At 35.1% G+C, this 21,478-nt stretch overlaps 1 protein-coding gene across 6 annotated transcripts in view; it reads left to right on the top strand.

The window, feature by feature from the left end:
* CSMD3 (CUB and Sushi multiple domains 3) overlaps window positions 1–21,478 on the top strand; it is a 1,257,965-nt gene that overhangs the window by 827,314 nt on the left and 409,173 nt on the right. For all 6 annotated transcript variants that reach the window (XM_086695899.1, XM_086695901.1, XM_086695900.1 and 3 more), the window contains 3 exons: window positions 7,552–7,690; window positions 15,690–15,877; window positions 20,816–21,004. In XM_086695899.1, the coding sequence (XP_086552025.1) occupies window positions 7,552–7,690; window positions 15,690–15,877; window positions 20,816–21,004 (516 nt within the window). The remainder of the gene's footprint in view (window positions 1–7,551; window positions 7,691–15,689; window positions 15,878–20,815; window positions 21,005–21,478) is intronic.

The raw sequence follows: 21,478 nt of genomic DNA on the forward strand, positions 1-21,478 counted from the left end.
TAGAGAAATAAAAGTAGATAAATGAACTATGCCTACTTTATATTGGTCATGCATGCCCTGTTTTTATTGCCAAAGACAAGGGGGCTTAGAGGCAACAATCTGTATTTCACTAACAGATGCAAAACACCTCTTTATCTCAGGAACCTGAGACATTATCCAGGAGAATCTTGACGCCACAGACCAGTCATATCTTAGATTTGGTCAGTGGTCTATGGGCTAACAGCAGCAAAATGGCCTGTGAAGACAGGGTGGGGGGAGGATCATGTTCACAATGGAGCTTTCTGGATCCCACCCTATAATTACTAGAAGTGTATTCTGGAAATATGCATTTAACAAGTTCCCGAGGTGCCCACTAAGGTTGGAAAGGCTTCAAAAGGAGTAACCACTGCATAAAACCATGACGTCTTCTCCTTCTTCCTCCAAAAAGTGTAAGCTTCAGACACACACAACTATTGGACTCTCACTCATACACATTAGTATTTCTCACTTCCTAACTCTGCTCTTTCTGTCCAACTCTCCCTATCTTCTATTCTTGTTCTTGTTCTTGTTCTTGTTCTTCTTGTTCTCCTCCTCCTCCTCCTCCTCCTCCTCCTCCCCCTTTTTTCCTCCTCCTCCTCTTCCTCCGTCTTCTCCTTCTCCTTCAATCTAAATTCACTTCTGACAAAATTGCCTTTAAGAATTCTTTCCATTTAATGTCCTTAGGATGTTATCTGACCCTGCCCGTGTTGCTAGACTGTCTACCCAGTTTAAGCATGTACTTGGTACTGCATGTTAGCTGTGTCTGTTTTCTTTATAGAGTGTGTGTCTCTTGAGGGCAGAGGAAATATCACATGAATATGTTTTTTTAATTTTAGCACCTGGCACAATATCTTATATATAGCAGAAACTAAACATCAGGTTCTGAGCTGACAATGTAAAGCCTGGTTGGGATTCTCTCTCTCCCTCTCTCTCTGCCTCTTTCTCTCTCTCTCAATGTAAATAAATAAACATTTTCTTTTTAAATGGTGTTGCTAGAATTTCACATTTGTATTAAAAAATCTTTGGGTTGAATATTCTTTCCCCCTAACCATCCATATTTGTCTTCATCAAATCTACCTTAAAGAGAACAAGATATGTTTAATTAAATGTCTCTTATAAAAAGGAATCCAATACATCTATCTTGGAAATAGTGCCTTATTTGGAATTTTAAGATTCAAATTCGAATCTCATCTCTGCCACTACCCAGGTCTGTGTTTCTTGTGAAGTTGTGTTTCATGCTTTTTTCCTCATCTGCAAAACTGGCAAAGGAAAGAAACCAGCATTTTTATGCTACAAGATTATTAAAGAATCAAATTAAGTAACGTATATAAAAACATACTCCAAAGTGGAACGCATGTCTCTCTTAGTTGGTATGGCGGAAATATGTAGCTGTTCATCTTTAAGCTGTGTTACCCTGTTCGTTATATAGAATTGTAGATGGGGAAACAGTTACCCAGCTGAAGGACTTCTCACAGCTTCCTTTGCAGTTAGATATGACCGTGTGAGTAAGCAGTAGTAGTATAAATAACGTGTAGGCCATGGTTCATAAAAAGCATACACAGACTGGTCTTCCACACTCTGTTTCCTTTCCGGCCAACTGAAATGGAAATAACCTGCAAGGCACTCTAGGAAGTCACATATTGAAAGTGGCCAACCCTTTCTCGTCCTGTGTCATGAGAGTTCGGTTGGCGGGGGAAGGCTATCTTGCTAGTAGAGTGATCTCATTATACCGCCACATGATTGTGTCAAAGAAATATTTCACCAGAGTTAGAGGCAAGGAGGATGTATGACTTTATTCAAGACTATTGCAATAGAAATTGAACTCAGTTGCACTGAGGGATGGTTTAAGGGCTGAGGTGGGCTAGTGGAAAAGTATTGAAGGAAGTTAGGTGAGTCGTCTGGAGTCTTAAGTCTGTCTAAAGTTCTGTCAATTTGAAGGCCATTTTGGTCAGGTGAGAAATAAACTATTTTGTTAAGCTATTAAAATCTAGGTGTTTATTTATTTTACCAGCTACAGATATCTTAATCTAAACAGTTAAAGGAGAGAATGACCCAAGCAGAAATAGTCCATCCCAGCCTTTGCCAAAATGCAGTGATATAATAATGAGTATCAGTCAATACCTACTTAATTTGATTAAATTAAACTATTTTTTTTTCAAAAGGTTGCATCTTAAACCACCTTTTAATTTTTTTTCCCTCTACCCGTTCACCTTTATCTTCTACCTGCATTAAAGCTTTAGCATTAGTCTGTGTTGAAAATGATACCCAATATAGACAAGATCTCCAGATTCTATTTTCTATTTTTTCTTGTGATATTTCACAAACCTTTTAGCCTCAGCATCAAATCTTATTATCTTTCTATGTAAGATTCCATCCTGTTTTGTGCTCCCCATTATGGGAGTGGAATCACCATCCATCCATTACAAGCCACGGGCCCAATGACCAGTTGAGATTTCATCTTGCTCAGTCATTGCATGTAATTAATAAATGCTTTTGAGTCTACCTCCTAAATATCTCTTGCAGTCAGTACTTTCCTATTACCATTATATCTCAGCGTCTGATGATACCTTCTCTGCATAATAGTATGTGATCTCATCAACTCCATATGTATTGCCTTTAGTCCACTTTACATGCAATTGCCACTTAAATGAAAGTCTTTTTCTTTATCCATATATATATATATATATATATATATATATCTCCTTTGTCTATAATTTTTCAATTGCCTGTGGTTGACTTTCCATAATATAGCTTCCCAGGTCTTTTTCTACCTTTTTTTTTCCCTTTAATGTCCCATCACTTCTTGGTTCCCTAAGAAAGATACAGGCATTGCTAAATATTGTGCTAACCTAACTTTCTACTCTTTTGGAAACATTGTTATGCCTATCTCTCTCTTTCCTCCTGATGAAACTGACTCATCCTTGAAGGCTCAAATTAAGCAGATTCTCTTCTTTGAGGACTAATTCATCCCCTTTTCCAGACCCCTGCCCCATGAACATATCTTTTTTTATAGAATTTATGACATGCTTACTTTATGTTTCTGTGTTTTGCATGTGAGAAGTGTGAGGAAGGCAGATTGCCTCTGTTCAAATCCTTGCTGGCTGAGATGTAAAGGGAAAGAAAATTCTTCTCTACCCATTAATTTCCCAACTGGACTAAGAATTACATTTACATGAGACAGATTAACAGGAGGAAAATAAAAAGTTTTATTACATGTGCAAGGAGGCCAAGTAATGAAATTGAAACCTAAAGAAATGATCAAGGCAGGTAGTTTATATACTTTTTCTACAAAGAGACAATGAATCTCTGAGGATTTGGCAGGACAAAGAAAACTTTGGGAGCTTCAGTTGGTAAGAAATTCTAAACAGAATTTAGACCGGGGTAGTAAATTAACAAACATTATTTATACAGCCTCCTTGGCTGTAAATTTACCATCTCTGGTGATAAGGATGTCTCTCTACCTCCTGGTACAGGGAAGGTACTCTTCATGTGGGAGACTTATTTCTTGCTTTCAGGGGGACAGAGAGGAGTCTGAGTGTCCTTGAACGGACAGTCTATTAAGTAACATTTCTTCAAAATAAGCAGTATGCCAAAGAGGCTCATCTCGGGGTGGTCTGCCTTGACCCCACATATGCAAATTATTTAAATACACATCTAGCTTTCTTTTTTTCCCCTATAATAATAGTACATATGGCTAGATTTTTCTGAGCCTCATATAAAATAATTCAAAAACTTTTCATGCAGTTCCTGGCACACCCAATAAATGTTATTCGGTATGTTTATGTTATGTTAGTCAGATGTTTATTCAATAAATTTTAATTAGTACAAGTAATACGAATACCACACAAACACATCCCTGGCACACAATTGTTGGCATGACTAAAATATGAATGCATAAATGACGAATGAGTGAATAAATGAAGGGGACTTTCAAAATACTTTGTGTGGTCTTGATCTCCCTGCTTTGTGTATATTCCAGTTTCCCTTATTCAGACAAGGATTAGTTACTGTTTTTTACAGAAATCTGTCTCAGATTGTGTTGTCTTTATACCCAGAGGTACATAATCTGATCTTAGTTGTTAAATGTGTAAGCATTTAGTACATCTCAATAGCTACATATTTATTTTCAGAATAATATTTTGGGAAATATTTGGGGAAAAAATTATAAGCTTCACTTAAAAACTGATTTCATGGATATTTTTGTTCAGGGCAAGTCTAAAAATGTCATTTAAGTTAAAATATAAGTGAATCTATATGAAGAAAGTTATTCATTTAATATAAGCTATGCATGGATATTGCAAAATTATGAGGTGTAGGCCATTGTCTTATTACCTTTGGGTCTGTATGGTTATCCCCTTTATAGTTAAGTTTCTCTTTACAAGTTCAAATCTTTGTTACTAATATTATTAGTAGCTCTTTGCTCCAAAGCTCCCACTCCCTCACATGCACGCATATGCTCTCTCTCTTTTTTCCCTATATTCTATACTTCTGTCTGTTTCAGGTAGATTTCTACATCTCTTTTCTCTATACTTGATCTCCCTTATTTTTCCCTGCATTTTGTCGTCTCCATACTCTGCTGCTCTGGCTACACTGTGGCTTCTCCTTGTGCACATCCCCCTGCCACCTGCCTGCTAGTCACTATGATCATGAGGCTGGTCCTGACTGATCTGCACTGAACACCTGTCTCTCTCGCGTTTCACACCTTCTCGGGGAGTCTGTTCCCATACTTTTGGAATAATAATTTTGGGGAGTTTCAACCCTGTGTGTAAGAGAGACAGGCTGCTTCGGAACATGTCATAAGTTAACTAGAAGACATACCTTTTAACAGGGTCATCATTCAGAAAATTCCTTTCAGGGAGCTGACAGTAACCACATTTTTATGTTACTCCTTTGCTTTAAAGCCCTCTCCTAACTGCCTCACTCATACTTTGGAGAGAGAGACCAGCTAAAATGCTTCTGAGTATTTTACTTTTTAATCCTTTATGGCCCATTACTCAATTGTTAATTTTATGACTGATTGCCTCTTTTAACGATGATTATACTGAAGTGCACAAATCCTTGCCTAAAACAATATGAGTCCATGACATATTTAGGATTTCTGTCAGAAATTCTCCATAATTCTAGGACCTTCTCTCACTAATATACTTTACTCTGTCTTTTAAAATATGGTAATTTAAGTGGCTATTATGCACATAATTTTATTTTTGAAATACAAAATAACCCTACAGGAAACCTAATTATGAGTCATTGTAACAAAGAGGAGTAAATAATCCTCATGGAAATGGTCTCCTTTGAAAGCTTTTTAGGAAACAAAATTAAAATCTACTAAGGAAGAAAATCTATCTTTTTTAATGTTTATTTTTGAGAGAGAGAGACAGAGCACAAGTGGGGAAAAAAGGCAGAGAGAGAGAGAGAGAGAGAGAGAGAACCGAAGAAGGCTCCAGGCTGTGAGCTGTCAGCACAGAGCTCGATGCAGGACTCGAACCACAGACCACGAGATCATGACCTGAGCCAAGTTGGACACTTAACCGAATGAGCCACCCAGGCACCCCAGAAGAAAATCTAATTTTATCTGAAAGATTTCTTTTGCATACAAATAACAAATTTTGGCAATTTCACATAAAAATGCTTTTCTTAAATGGATATTTATAGTAATGCTGCGTTCCTAGGCCAATTTATAAATATTTCCTATTTTCTTTGGGTTGTATCAAATTATTTCAAAAATGAAAACTAGTAAAAATAGTGTCTGGAGCAATAGATTTTAGAAATTTTGTAAGGTAAAACAAAAAGAAATAAGTAAACAACAAAAATATAAACAAATGGGATAAAGTTTAAATGGAACTATTTAAGAGAAAATAAAAATATAACCTAGTAAGTCTTTGGGAATGCTCTCTAATATGTTGAAAAGCTAATAGTATATATTTGATCTTTTTTCTTTCTGAATAATTTTTAATAATTCAAATACTCTTTGCTCCATGTTTTGTTTTCTGTGTGTATGTCCTGAAGGTATGGAGTAGGTTAAGGTAGCTGGGCTGCAGAGTAAAGTAGACAAGTTGAGTGTAGGCTAGAGAGCATAAAGAACAGCTAGATGGTCAGGGCCTTATGTGTCAACAGGGATGGAAGCCATTGAAGGGTGTGGTCAGATTTGAGGTTTAAAAACACCACTCTGGTTATAGCATAGAGATTATAGCATAGAGGATAGTTAATGTAGATGAAAAGGCCAGTTAGAAGGGTTAGTTATGAGGGTGTACTGCAGAGATGAGATTATGATATGATAATTTTTTTAATGTTTATTTATTTATTTTGAGACAGAGAAACCACAAGCAGGGGAGGGTCAGAGAGAGAGGGAGAGAGAATCCTTGTTGTCAGCACTGAATTCAATGTGGGGCTCAAAGTCACAAACCCTGAGACCATAACTTCAGCCGGAATCAACGGTCACCCAACCGACTAAGCCACCCAGGCACCCTGTTATGATAATTGACACTCAAATGGCAGCTATACAGATGAAAAAAACAAGAGATTGAGGATAGGTTGGATATGAGAATAAATGGTAAGGATTAAGGAAAAATGAAAATGCTTACTTCTAGCTTCCTGGTTTATGCAACTCTGTGGCTGGTGATTTCATTTACCAGTACTGGGAGATAATGGGAGAGGACCAATTTTGAGGTCCTGTTTTGTAAAAAAAAATAACTTGAAAGTACTTTTAATAAGTACTTATTAATAAGATTTAATAAGCCTAGTGTACTTTGAGGAGTTGCTTTTCTCTGGACCGGGTTTATTCGTCTCCAAAATGAGGTATTTACCCCAAAAGACCCAATCAGTACCTACTGGAATTACAATGTTATCATTGTGATTTCAATTGTGTATAAATTTACAGAAAAGCAGAAAATGATATACTTGAAATTGTAAACTGAGGATTTGAGTCTGGTGTTAAAGGAAAACGGATGAAAATAGACGTCTAGGGAAGGGGATGGTATAATGAAACTGTAATTTGAAGGATATTATTCTGACAGCTGGACTGAAGCAAGAGAGAAATCAGTGGATGGGAAATCAGGGAAGAGGCAGAATCAATGAAGGCCCAAATTGTAGTAGGGACTCTGGAGTAAGCAAGATTAGAGTTTTAGGCAGTGTGTATCATGAATTAGCAGTATTTGATAATGTAAGTCAGAAAATGAAAGGGAGACAAACTAAAACTAACAATTTACATTGTTTTCAAGCTTTGAACGTGAAAACGATGGAGACACAAGCATGTATTTAAAGGATATTGTTAGGACACTTGAGGATATTGAGTTTATCTGACATGCTGAGTGCATAACTATGCCATATTTCAAAAAGTAAACTAATTTTTCTAAGAAAAATAATCATTCAGCAATAGAAGGACCAGATGTAGTTTTGCCTTCAAAAAGTTATTAAATAGCATTTACAAAGTACATGCAGAAATTTATTTTAAAAATTATAGTTGCTACTAATAATACTTTCTACAACTTGTTATAAAAGTTCTATTCTTACTTATTCTCTGATTTCATTTTTCAGCTCCATGTGGTGGCCATTTTTCTGCACCCAGTGGATTGATTCTCTCACCAGGATGGCCAGGATACTATAAAGACTCTCTGAACTGTGAGTGGGTGATTGAAGCTGAACCCGGACACTCTATCAAAATTACATTTGAAAGGTCTCTACCAATATTTTTCTACCTTTAAAAAAGTACATGTTATCTAAAACGATAGTCGGCATTATCCATTTTATTTACTAAATCAATGTATAGTTTTATTGTAATAGTTTCTGTGCCTTGAATGCTTCAGACATTTGTCCCCTTTAACCTTTCAGCCTGTTGTCAAGTTGATTTTCTATTTGTTCAATGTTTTATCAGTACTATTGAGATATGAAAGGTGGGCCAAATATGGCACACTATCTAAATATGAACATGGGGCCCTTAACTTAATGTGTTTAGCTGTCTTATATATTTTTTTAATTAAAAAAATTGTTTAATCTTTACTTTTGAGAGAGAGACTGAGAGAGACAGAGTGCAAGCAAGGGAGGGCTGAGAGAGAAGGAAACACAGAATCTGAAACAGGCTCTGGGCCCTGAGCTGTCAGCACAGAGCCTGACGTGGGGCTCAAACCCACAGACTATGACATCATGACCTGAGTCAAAGTTGGACACTTAACCAACTGAGCCACCCAGGTCCCCCATATTTGTCCTGTATTTTAAAGGGCCTGTGTTTTCTGCTGTATTTCAAAAGGCAAAATTGTTGTAAACACATTTGAATTTATACTGTATTACAGCCTCAGGCACTTAAGCACACTACCCACATCCCTACACCTACAATTCCTTCAAAAACATGACTGTGTCAAATTCATGTGTATTAATGGTTGGCCAGTTGAGCATATTTTTTCCTAAGAAAACTAATCTTACTGATCAAATAATCTATACCATGAAAGACCATATTAACTATTACAAAGTTAAAGAATGAAACTTCAGGTCTTTGCTTGGATCAGTATTCACAAATGGAAATGGACACATTTATAAAATTTCCTAATTTTATTATTGACTCCCCTCATCTTCCAACCCCTTTATTTAACAGAATAAGGGACCAGGGCACCTTGGTGACTCACATGGTTAAATGACTCTTGATTTTGCCTCAGGTCATGATCATAGGGTCTTGGTGTAGAGACCTGCTAAGATTCTCTCTCCCTCTGCCCCTCCCCGACTAGCCCTTACACTTTCTCTCTCTCTGTCTCAAAAAAAAAAAAAATAAATAAATAAATAAATAAATAATAATAATAATTTTGAAAAAGTTACCTTTGTAAGCTTTGTAGTCACACGGAAATCATACAAATATATAAATATAGCAGAATTATGCTGATGATTGAATTTTACAAACATAACATGATCCTTCCCTAATTCAAGAGGGTCTCCAGTGAATTAATCTATCCACACTAGTGTTAAAAGTTGAGAAGAAAACAAATTCTGTTTGACAGATGTTAGTATTAAACATTTCACATGAGACCATCCTACCTGACTATAGCCCACAAACTTTCTTACAACTGTATTAATTTGCTAGGGCTGTCATAACAAGATACCACAGACTAAGTAGTTTAAACAACAGAAATGAATCTCCTCACAGCTGTGGAGGCTGGAAGTCTGAGATCAAGGTGTCAGCAGGATTATTTCTTCTGAAGTCCTTTGTCCTTGGTTTGTAAATGGTCATCTTCTCCCTGTGTCTTCACATGGTCTTTCCTCAGTGTGTCTGTTTCCTAATTTTCTCTTCTTACAACGATAGTGTTCATATTGGACCACCCATATGATCTCATTTTACCTTAATTATCTCTTTAGAGGAACTTTTTCCAAAGATAGGCACATTATGAGGTACTAGGGATTAGGACTTCACATATGAATTTTAGGGGGACACAAATCAGCTCATAACAATGACTTACACACTAAAAAAAAAAGTTTATATTTAGAGGGGCGCCTGGGTGGCTTGGTCGGTTAAGCATCTGACTCTTGATTTCAGCTCAGGTCATGATCTCACGGTCCTGCGATGAAGTCCTGAGTCAGGCTCTGTACTGGGCCTGGAACCTGCATGGGATTCTCTCTCCTTCTCCTTTTCTTGGCCCCTCTCCTGTTCACTAGCTCGCGCTCTCTCTCTCTCTCTCTCTCAAAAGAAAAAGTTTATATTTAGAATACTTTGGCAGAGCTTTTTGTGGTGATGTTGAAACCATATCCTTTATTCAGAGATACAGCTTGCATTGCCATAGCAATTTTAGTGAAAATCATACTATTTATTCAGAATCAAGTCTTTATCAAATAACAGTGTTCCATGAATGTGGGACCCAAATTACCAAACTTACTTTATTACACAGATTTTTATTCTGTTTGGAATATACAATATGACATAATAATATAGATCATACCATTGAATAATTTAAAAAATTATATTGATTTGTTTCTAAGAATTCACTTTCTCTACCTCCCAGCTGACTCAAATTATAGATGACTTTAAAAATAGCTTATATTCATTATGTTATATTCAAGTCTTAAACACTATATAAGCATAATACTATCACTAGAAAATTCATTTAGGTTTTATTAACACAAAGTGCATTATTCCATTGAAAAGCACCCCCTGGTTTACTAGTGTGAGTCATTAACCATCATTAAATAAATAAATAATATCTGATAACTTTCAGCCCTAAGTAGGCTGAGTTGCCAACTGGAGAAGCAGATTGCAAAGCGATGCTTATAATTCAGAGCACCACACTTGTGACTTTTGATTTTGTACTTTTGTTTGAAGACACATTTTCTCTGTCCAAAGTTTTTAACATGTATGTTGTATCCCTCCCAATAGGCAGTTACATGGGCCTCTTTGCTGCTTGCCTATCTTGTGTAGATGTCTTCAGAATTATCTAAAGTGAACTCATGTATATCACAGCCTATATTCTATTTTTTTAAATGTTTATTTACTTTTGAGAGAGAGAGACAGAGTGTGAGTGGGGCAGAGGCAGAGAGAGAGGGAGACACAGAATCTGAAGCAGGCTCCAGGCTCTGAGCTGCCAGCACGGAGCTTCAAGTGGGACTCAAACTCACGGACTGTGAGATCATGACCTGAGCCAAAGTCGGATGCTTAATCGACTGAGCCACCCACAGCCTATATTCTAAATTAGACTATCCCAGACTTAACTTCCTGGTAAAAAACTCTTCTCAGCAATTTTTATAAGCTGTAATACCAGTTAAATAGACAAAAACCCAATTTAATTTTGGTAAATATAGTTACTTAACACTTTTTACTCTGCCTCTTTCTTATTCAATTATCTGCTTACTGAGACACAAATCCTTTAAGTTAGTCTGTAAGCAGGCATTAGCCTGAAAAGTGATTGTCATTGCTAGGATTTGTGCACAGCAACAATGGACAATTCTGTAGGGGAAACAGAACAGGCCTTGGTGAGAAATGATTCCTAGAGCCCAAAAATCTTCCCTTGAGCACCCCTGAGCAAGTCTTATCAACTGTGCCTCTTTTCTTGGTCCCTAAATCACACTCTGAAGTAAATTTTAAACCTCCTAGCTCCTTCACCTCCTTGATATCAATGTCTGTGTGTAATATAATACACATACACACACATATACAAATATATGTATATATATGCATGTATGTAATTCCTTGTTAATTAGCTCAAACACTGAATGAATTAAGAGTTAGAAATGCTTTAAGAATTTATTGATGTTATTTTCACTATTTTAGAATAGACAGGGTGTAGCTGTATCAGTATATTGCTTTTGAATTTTACTTTTTTAAAAGAATTTTACTTTATAGTTGTGTAAAGTTATATAAAACTGAAATATTCATTTGGCAGCTTGAGTCCTCTATCTACCCTTCCTTCCTGCACACACACATATACACACACACAAGCCCATTAGATTCTTGAGTTGGAGCTATTTGAAAGGAAAATTATTTAAATATCTTCCTTCATTTCTTCCTTTCTGAAGCTCCTTTAATGGTATAAGATTTTGCTCTAGGGTTATCCGTAGTCATTCTGCTTGGTCATAAAACTGGTTTCTTTAAAATAATCCACATCTTGGGGTGCCTGGGTGGCTCAATCGGTTAAGCGTCTGACTTCCACTCGGGTCATGATCTCACTGCTCATGGGTTCGAGCCCTGTGTGGGGCTCTGTGCTGACAGCTCAGAGCCTGGAGCCTGTTTCGGATTCTGTGTTTCCCTCTCTTCTGCCCCTCCACTGCTCACGCTCTGTCTCTGTCTCCTTCAAAAATAAGTAAACATTAAAAAAAAAAAAAAAACTAAAAAAATCCACATCTTAAGTAGCTGTCAGATGGTAAGGAGTGGGTCAGTAGTGAAGCAGTGAGCAAGTGACTTCATCGAGTTAAAAAATAAGTAAGAAGTTTATTCATTAAGTGAGAGGTATAAAACAGTCACCTTGAAATCAGGAATATGTACATCTATCACTTCCTTGTTTACTGACCCTAGAATATCTTGGTGCTTCATTTTCCCTATAAGATTGTTTTGAGAAACAAGATATCATCTCTGAGGTAGCAAACAAGAATTACATTCTTGAAAAACCGAATTCCCTTCTGATTTCCAACCAAGCTATTGTAAGAATATTGGTTGCGGTGTGCATGGGTGGCTCAGTCAGTTGGGCATCCAACTTCGGCTCAGGTCATGATCTCACAGTTTGTGGGTTCGAGCCCCGCGTCAGGCTCTGTGCTGACAGCTCAGAGCCTGGAGCCTGCTTCGGATTCTGTTTCTCTCCTCCTCTTTCTGCCCCTCTCATGCTCATGCTCTGTCTCTCTCTGTCTCTCAATAATAAAAAAAAATGTTAAAAACAAATTTGAAAAAAGAGAACACTGGTTGCAAACTCTTTAATAGTTTTTGTCATTCTGAGAATACTTTTCATAGAATTTGGTTCCAAAGAATGAAATGTATTTATTACTGAGTTACGTCATTTGCTTTCTAATACCTAGGAATAATTTAAGTTAATTTGGTTCGAATGAAAATTTAACCAAATACTATGATGAAGATGGTGGCATGGCTATTTTCCTTTATTCTCAAATGCATCAATTGTTTAGATTTAATTTACAGGAAAAAAGAAAGAACTAAAATATTATAAATCTATTAGCCGTTAGTTGGCTTCTTGAAATTATCTCAAGTACCTTAAGTCAATGAAATCTTAAGAAATCAAATTGTCTATCAAGTACAAAACAAAACAGTAATGCCAAATAACATATGTGGTTTTCTGTTTATCTCTTCTTAACATAGCCAAACAGTTTGCAAGTCTCATTTTCAGATCTGCAGAGGAATTTTGCTTTGTTTCTTCCAACAGTTTGTAAATTTTCTCAATATTTGCCAGCTTCTAAATGAACTCGTTTCCTGTTTATTAATCATCCTAAGTCTGTCTTTCTATCCCTTTTCTTGTCTTCAACTTCTAGACCACAGCCATCAGTATCAGTCTTCCAGACAGCAACTGTTTTTTTTTTTTTATTATTATTTTTAAATTAATGAGGACTATTTCAATTTGGTCAGAATGGGTTTGGATTACATCAAGAATGTTTTTAAAAGACAACAAAAATTGAGTAAGATAAGGTTGATTTCATTTTGAATTTCATCTAGTGGTTCCATAACATTTGTTTATGAATAACACTAACTTTAATGTCATAAACAAATGAACACTAGATTGAGACAATTTATGAGGAATGTGTACAACTATCTTGAAACACAAAATGAAAGAAATTCAGATTATTGCGTAGTTTTAATTCATTTCCCTTATTATTGTAATGTATTTTTATAATTCCTTGAGGCGAATCTGTGATGATTTTCTTTTTAAGGATTCATTCCTACTGAACATTGTTCTCTATATCACCAGTTAATGCTGCTATTCTATTAAGACTTGTCTCTTTAGGTTTCAATTCAGAGTAATCTCTGACTCTTCTGTGCATTTTAATTTGGTTATCATCAGCTGACTAGCTATCGAAATGAAACTCCAGTTTTAATACTGCAGTAGACTGACTACAAAACAACCAAATAATGGATTCACAATGTACCATTGTCTGATCATTTACTTAAAGGACGTAGTGTGTTCCTATATACTTCCTATTCTAAATTGTATTATTTGAAAAGTTATTTTTAGACCAATGCAATATATTCCATATTGCAAAATAAAGACTAAGATAAGTTTATGAAATTCATTCATTTTACTAAGTATATTGCTTAACAGGATATAAAAGTGGTACAGATGGAAAAATATTTCAGTTGCACTTCTTAAATAGTATTGAATTGTACACTTAATTTTTACTACTTATATGCTGTATTTGTAATTATATTTTATAATGAAATAAAGTTTCTGGTTTTTAGATTTTCCATTCAATTGTTTGGATCAGGTTTTGAGTTTTCTTTTGTTTTGTTATTTGAAGAATAATGTAGTTTAATTTTGTAATACTGGAAAAGGCTGGCAAGTGTATAGTAAAGTAATCTTTTGAAAGTTGATGGACATTGTAACTAAAAATTATTTTTAAGAGTGTACTGGAGACAACTAGTTACCAAAAATGCATTGGAAGATACATTTTAATTTTTTTAAGTTTATTTATTTATTTTTGAGAGAGAGAGAGAGAGAGCGAGCAAGTGTTCAAACAGGGGAGGGGCAGAGAGAGAGAATCCCAAGCAGGCTCCATGCTAACATCACAGAGCCAGATGCATGGCTCGAACTCATGAACTGTGAGGCAATGACCCGAGCCAAAACCAAGAGCCACCCAGGTGCCACTGAGCCACCCAAGATTCATGGTAAACACTAAAGTATCTAAGTATATTGAATGCTTTGTATAAAATTGGTAACAACCATAGAGTAAAGAAAGATATTTTTGTCTTTAAAATATATTAATTCTTTCATTTATCCAATAAATATTTGAGTGTCTGCCATATGTAAAGCATTGGCAAATACAGACACCGTTTGACCTTGTGGAACATATAGACTCTTAAAGGAGACACCTATCAAACAAGCAAACACAACCATGATTGGTATCACAAAAGGTGCAATAAAATGAAGCAATACAGTAGGGAAACTAACCTACACTGATATCAGGGAAAGGCTGCTTCTGGACATATTTAAGCTGAAAACTGGAGGATATGTAGGAATACATTGGTAGAAAAGGAATTTCCTGGGCTGCAGGATCATCAGGGACAAGGCAATAAGTTGCTCAATTTTCCATGATTCCAAGTAAAGTTTTTCCACGGCTAAGATTTCTGATTTCCAATTCAGAATGTTGTACAATCTTGAAGTGCGGGAATGAACACAAAATGTTATTTTGTTGATAGTATTTATGCATGTTAAAATATTGTTGATCTGTGTTGATTGCAATTTATAAAAATTACGTCTTCTAAAAGAATTGAAAATGATAACAGTAACCACCACCAGAAATCTAAAAATACAACTGACCAGCTTTTCATGGCTTAGTATAGTCATTAGGGAGAGAGAGACTTGGGTTTGAACCATTTAAGTTCTGCAGGCCTCAGTTTTGTTACCTGCAAAATGAGTATAATAAGGGCTCACTTACTGGGTTAGTTTGAGGCTTGGATAGATGAATGTAGATAAAATATTTAGCAAGAGCCTCAAGCACTTAGTGAACATCAACTACATCATCATTATTGTCATTACCTACTTATAATTAGAACCACTATTTTGAAATTAAAAAAAACCTATTTTTAATGGACAAAATAGACTTGTCAAAAAAAGGACCACTCTAATAAAGCAGAAGTAGGATTTGAAATCTATATACAATTGCTATAAGAATCTGATTATTTGATTGAAAATAAATATAAATCACATAGTTTTCCATGAAATAAGGAAGATAAAAGAAAAGCAACTCCCGAAATATGTGTGGTCAATGAAAAGGTCATTTATTTACTGAGGATGTTCCACAGTATTTGAAAGAAATCTTACTTATGAACAACAAATGTATGCACATACCTCTTTCAGGATAATTTCCCATAAGATGAAGAGCTTCAGATGAGGTCTTAAGTGATATATGATATTAGATAAGCTAAAGAAAAAGTATAGCACAAAAATGGTAAAAAGTTTAAATAGTCATTTAAATAGCAATCTAATTTATTGTTTTCCTTATAGTGGTATTCTAATAAAAATATTTCTACATGTGTCTCTTAATCTCAGGTTTCAGACTGAACTGAATTATGATGTTCTGGAAGTTCATGATGGGCCAAATCTGCTGTCACCCTTACTTGGATCTTATAATGGTACACAGGTGCCCCAGTTTCTATTCAGTAGCAGTAATTTCATATACCTTCTATTTACAACAGACAACAGCCGTTCTAACAACGGTTTCAAGATTCATTATGAAAGTAAGTAATGCCAAAATATATTTTGATTTCCCTATTTTTTTTCCTACATTTGTACTACCATTGTATTACTAAAAGAGCTACAAGATTTATTAAGAAAATACAATTAAGGCTTTCCTTGAAGAGAATGCTAATGGTTTACAAGATAATGTGTTTTCGTAAATTTTACAAGAGATTTTTCAACAATATCTATCTAACATTATTATGAAAGGAAATACTAACAGATTGTCAGAAGTATCAAATAACAAATTTTAAAAAATGAGTTTCTGTACTAGTAATTTGTGCACAATTTTAGTAGTGCACAATAGTAGTAAATATCAATCTAGGATGTATATGAACATTGACAAAATTTTTAGCATGTGCTTCATATCATTCTTTTAATTTTACCTACATTAATTGCACACATTTTCCATTTAAAATATTCAACTTTATTATTTTGTATAAAATATTGAAAAGTATATTAACATCAAAAAGTCCAGTACATACACATATATTCAAATATGGCTAACGTTACCACTCAAAGACCACATATTAAAACAAGCTGTAAGTCACAGTGTTGAAATGAGCTTGTAATAATCCCACGTACAGTCTTATTTAAAACATCGAAAATACATCTGATATTTAAAAATAATTTGATCCTGGTATATACATAGAAACAAACTTTTTTTAATTTACAAACATGTGGCATATTTATACATATGTGGGTGTATTGCATATGATGTATACATGTAAACTCATCTATGCGTGCATTTTCATCTCAGGGTACATCACTGTGTATCTGCATATGAAAAGCAGTTTTGGTGAAATGGTTCTAATAGCACATTTAAAGGGTTATTGCAAGATATCTTTATATCAAGTGCAGATAGGTATTATTCACTTCTTTTTATATTCAAGCCTCCAATACCCCCTTCCCTCTCAAGAAAAATGCCTGCATTTGAAATTTATATCTTTATTTTCTATATTGGGTGTCTTTTTGGTAGATCTGGTTAATTGACTTGTGGACATTTAAAACCATAACCAATATGTATTCATTGCTTTTTAAAATATTATATTTTCTATAATATTTTTTAATTATATTAACTTCTTTTTATTTAACGTTTTATGGCACAGGGTTATATTTCTTAGATATTGTTACAAAATGTAATAAGAGGGTTAACACATACTTATAAATTAAAATGAACTGAAGGACCTTAATTGAGATTTTTAGTTTAACATATATGTGTTAAAATTGAGTTGGAGTCATTTTTTGCAATCTATTTCAAAATTCTTACTAGCAATTCATTTTTATCAATATGTTACAAATGGGCAGGCACCTTTTCCATTAATCTGTTGCTATATTCTATACCTAACAAATCACATTCAATCCCACCGCAACCCCGGTGTGTGGTCTTTATCACATGTCAGATACAGGAAAATTTTTAACATTAAATAAAATTACACATGCAAAGTGTGATTATAATAGCTAGCATGCAATTAGTCCTCAGTGAATGGTAGCTCTTATATTTTTTCTTTGAAAACTAATCCAATGAGGAATTAAAATGAGATGTCAAGCTCAAGCGTATTCCTTTGCTATAAAAGAAATTATTCGCCAACACTTGTTAAAGACAGTAGAGCAGACTTTTATTACAATGGGGTTTCATATTAAGGGAGAGAGATTGAGCTCAGCTCTGACTACAAGTGGGAATTTCTAGTCATGGAGCAAAGTGGGGACAGGTGGATCGGAATTGCTAAGAGGAACCATTAGAGTTAGGGGAAATCTGGCTAAACACATTAGACAGGGTTTTTGCTAAAGGCAAGCCAGAGTGAAAAGATATTGAGAGTGGGGAATAAGGAATTTGATCAGATAGCCTTATCTTGGAGGAGGATTTTCAATAAACTGACCCAGCAGGATTTCTGCTAAAACTGGACTAAATGGGCTACTGGTGAGACCTAGTCAAAAGGGTTCAGTGGAGCTGGACTAAAGTTTGGTCAAGGCAGAGCATCTTTGTCAGTCAGAAAATCTGTCACCCATAAGCTCTTGGTAACATAATCAAAGTTACTATTGGAGGCTAGTAACTAAAAAGACAGAGTGGAGGCTGAGACCTAGAGAGGCTGAGATTGATAAAAGACCTACTGGATGTTGGCTTTGGTCAAATCTGGCAGCAGGCAGTAATATTCAATTTAAATTGGTTTACAAAAAATCACTTCCTCTCATTTTTTATTCTATTTAGTGTTGTGGTTTAATTACTACTATGAAATAATCTCTAACATCACAAGCCCTTTCTTTTCAGGAACACAAACAAGCGAAGATCTATTTTTGTTGTTGTTACTTAATAAGTTTCCCAGCTGCAGGTAACCAGCTATTTTTTTTTTTTAATGAACCATTCAAAACCTCCAAAATCAGTAGAATGAAATTTGATTATTACACTAATTAAAACTATAAGAACATATTTGGTGTTTGGTGAATTTCTTTTTTTAAACTATGTCCATTATAAAGGAAAACTTGATTTTCCCAGGAGACCAAAATTCGATGTATTATTTGCAGTACCAAAATTGCTTGCACTCCAGATTTTCATTTTACTTCCTCTGCTGGGGCACTATTTACTCAACTCTACTTTCTTTGAAAACAAGGAGATTGCAAAAACTGTACAGACAAAATAAGATTTATAGTTTTCAGAACACATTAAAAATTAGAATAATAACAACATAGAATAGAATTTAGGAACATAACCCATTTTGTGTTTCACTAGATTTCCCCCCTGCCTCCCAATAAACACTTCTGCTTATTATGTTGTATTTCTTTAAATACAAATATAATTGAGTCTTCTTGGATGTGTAAATAATATATAAAACAATACAAATTTAAATGGATACAGAACAAATTTATAGGCACAGATACCCATCTCCAAAGACGTATTTTTATATGCATGTATACATATTTTTTTTCAACTGTGGAGAATGGAAGACATCTAAGAGAATACACTGTTTAAAGAACAGTTGTTACATTTAAAGTCAATACATATGAGAAAGGTAGAGAAATCAAAACATTTCCACTGCTTTGATCTATTTGCTTGTCAATCAATTATGAAATATCTCTTTAGACTTATCCTTTGAGTGCTAGATATATACAGTACGGTAAGGGACATAAAAGAAATGCAAGATCTTACTGGATCCATCAATTGGAGAGACAAGAAGGACAAATTAAATGATTAACCTTCCCTGACCTCTACTCCAAATAATCTGAAACCATTAAAATCACTTTGGGATAATTACATTTGCTTGTTTTTTGCTTTTACCATGATTTACATTGTATGTGACTTCTTCAAGCACACATTTCCCTGATTTCTTAAGACTTCAGTACAACATAGGAGTTTTGGATAAAGGAAAGTTACAGAATGAGCCAGAGCATTAGAAGATCATGACTTGAAGGAGAGGGCATCTGAGCTTGTCTGGTAAAAATTGAGAAGATTTTATGAATGAAGGGGATGACTGAGGGTGTTTGTGGTATTGAAATAAAATAGAAAACTAGTGAGGAAACTTAACCTGACTGGGAGGAAAGATGACTACTGAGAGATAATGAAAATTGCAAATAGTAGAGTTCAGTTCGGAAGTCTTGAATGTCAGGGTGATGACTGAACTTGGTGTCATAAACATATGGTGCAAAAGCAAAGAAATAGCATATTTTAAGGATACATATGTCCAAAATTATATCCCAAATGGACTGGAGATGAAGGATACTGAAAGAGAGGCCAGGGATTATGGTTTGTCCTACATAATTGAAGTGATGTAGGCCTGGGGTAGGGTAAGAGAAGTAATAAATGACATTATGCTTTTCAATGAGGATGGATTTCAGGTACATTTTGTGGAGGAAAAACAAAACTGTGAGAAGGAGTCAAAGGTGAATGAGGGTTTCAAAGCCTTGGGTGCCTAGAAGACAAATGGTCACATGGAGAAGAGGAACATAGCAGGTTAAAGTAATTGTGTTAAAGATAAATTTTCGTTATTTTTAAATTTCTCATTAAAAACAATAGCATTTAAATGAAATGAATATGTTTGATAAATATATTTAAAATGCATAATTGATCTTTTTAAAAAGTGAACTCCTATGTTTTTTGTATCTATTTTAAATACTTCATTTTAAAGTTGGGTAGCTAATACAAGTAAACCGTTTCTCTTGTGAATGTGATTTAATCAGACACAATTTGAAAATGCTAATTATTGTATTATTGGAATATCAAAACAACAGTTATTCATTGTCTAAGTCTTTCATTTAGGAACAAAAAGGTAATTATTTATTTTACCTTATACCTCAGTTTTCAACTCTGGGCATTTTTGCATCCCAGGGAACATTTGGCAATACCTGGAGACATTTTTGGTTGTCATGAATGGAGGAGGTAGAGGCCAGGAATGCTGCTAAACATACTGCAGAGCACAGGACAGCCCCACAGCAAAGTCATTCAATCTAAAAACTTAACAGGGCCAAGGTTGGGAAACCATGTCTTATTAAGGGAAAGGCATTGTCATGGTAGGATGTCAGTTAGGCATTCTAAGTCACAAGGGAGATTATCGTTTGGAGACACCAAGAGCACTACAGGCTGTTGAAACCCTGACAAGGAGCCACCAGAGCAGTTGTACTGCTTTATTACAAAGGTACTTGTGTTCATACTTTCATTTATTGCTATAGATTTATATCTATAGAATTTATGACATTATAAATTTTGATAGGTAACTGTACAGTTTCATCAGGTTCTCATAGAACCAAATGGTCTGAATGTGGACTTTGTGGACAGAAAATGTCAGAAGAAATTTGCTAAACAAATTGCTGATTGTTTACATAAAGTAATGGGCACATTCATTTATTTGTGAAAATCGTAACTCACAATTGTTTGAGAAATAAGAATCAATTTTGGCAAATCCAAATCCATCAAACTTACTCTTTGTCATATTCCCTTTGTCTCCTAGGTGTTACAGTGAACACTTATTCTTGCCTGGACCCCGGCATTCCTGTACATGGCCGTCGCTATGGTCATGATTTCTCCATCGGTTCTACTGTTTCATTTAGTTGTGATCCGGGATATAGGCTGAGCCATGAAGAGCCTCTTCTATGTGAAAAAAACCACTGGTGGAGCCATCCACTCCCAACCTGTGATGGTAAGAATTAATTCAGTATAAGGGGCGCCTGGGTGGCGCAGTCGGTTGAGCGTCCGACTTCAGCCAGGTCACGATCTCGCGGTCCGTGGGTTCGAGCCCCGCGTCGGGCTCTGGGCTGATGGCTCAGAGCCTGGAGCCTGTTTCCGATTCTGTGTCTCCCTCTCTCTCTCTGCCCCTCCCCTGTTCACGCTCTGTCTCTCTCTGTCCCAAAAATAAATAAACGTTGAAAAAAAATTTTTTTTTTAAAAATAAAAAAAATAAAATAAAAAAAAAGAATTAATTCAGTATGCAAAATAAGCTAACTTATAAACAAAAAAGAAATCAATATAGTATTTATAAAATGTGAGACTTAATACAACTACAAATATTTCATATTTTAAAAAGATCATCTTGAATTTTGGTAATTATATGTTACCAGACCATTAATACAGAAAATAAAGAATGCATTATATGTCAACTATACTTCAAAAACTA

Source organism: Puma concolor, chromosome F2, assembly GCF_028749965.1.
Source record: "Puma concolor isolate L17-30 chromosome F2, mPumCon1.1.hap2, whole genome shotgun sequence".
Classification (NCBI taxonomy): Eukaryota; Metazoa; Chordata; class Mammalia; order Carnivora; family Felidae; genus Puma; species Puma concolor.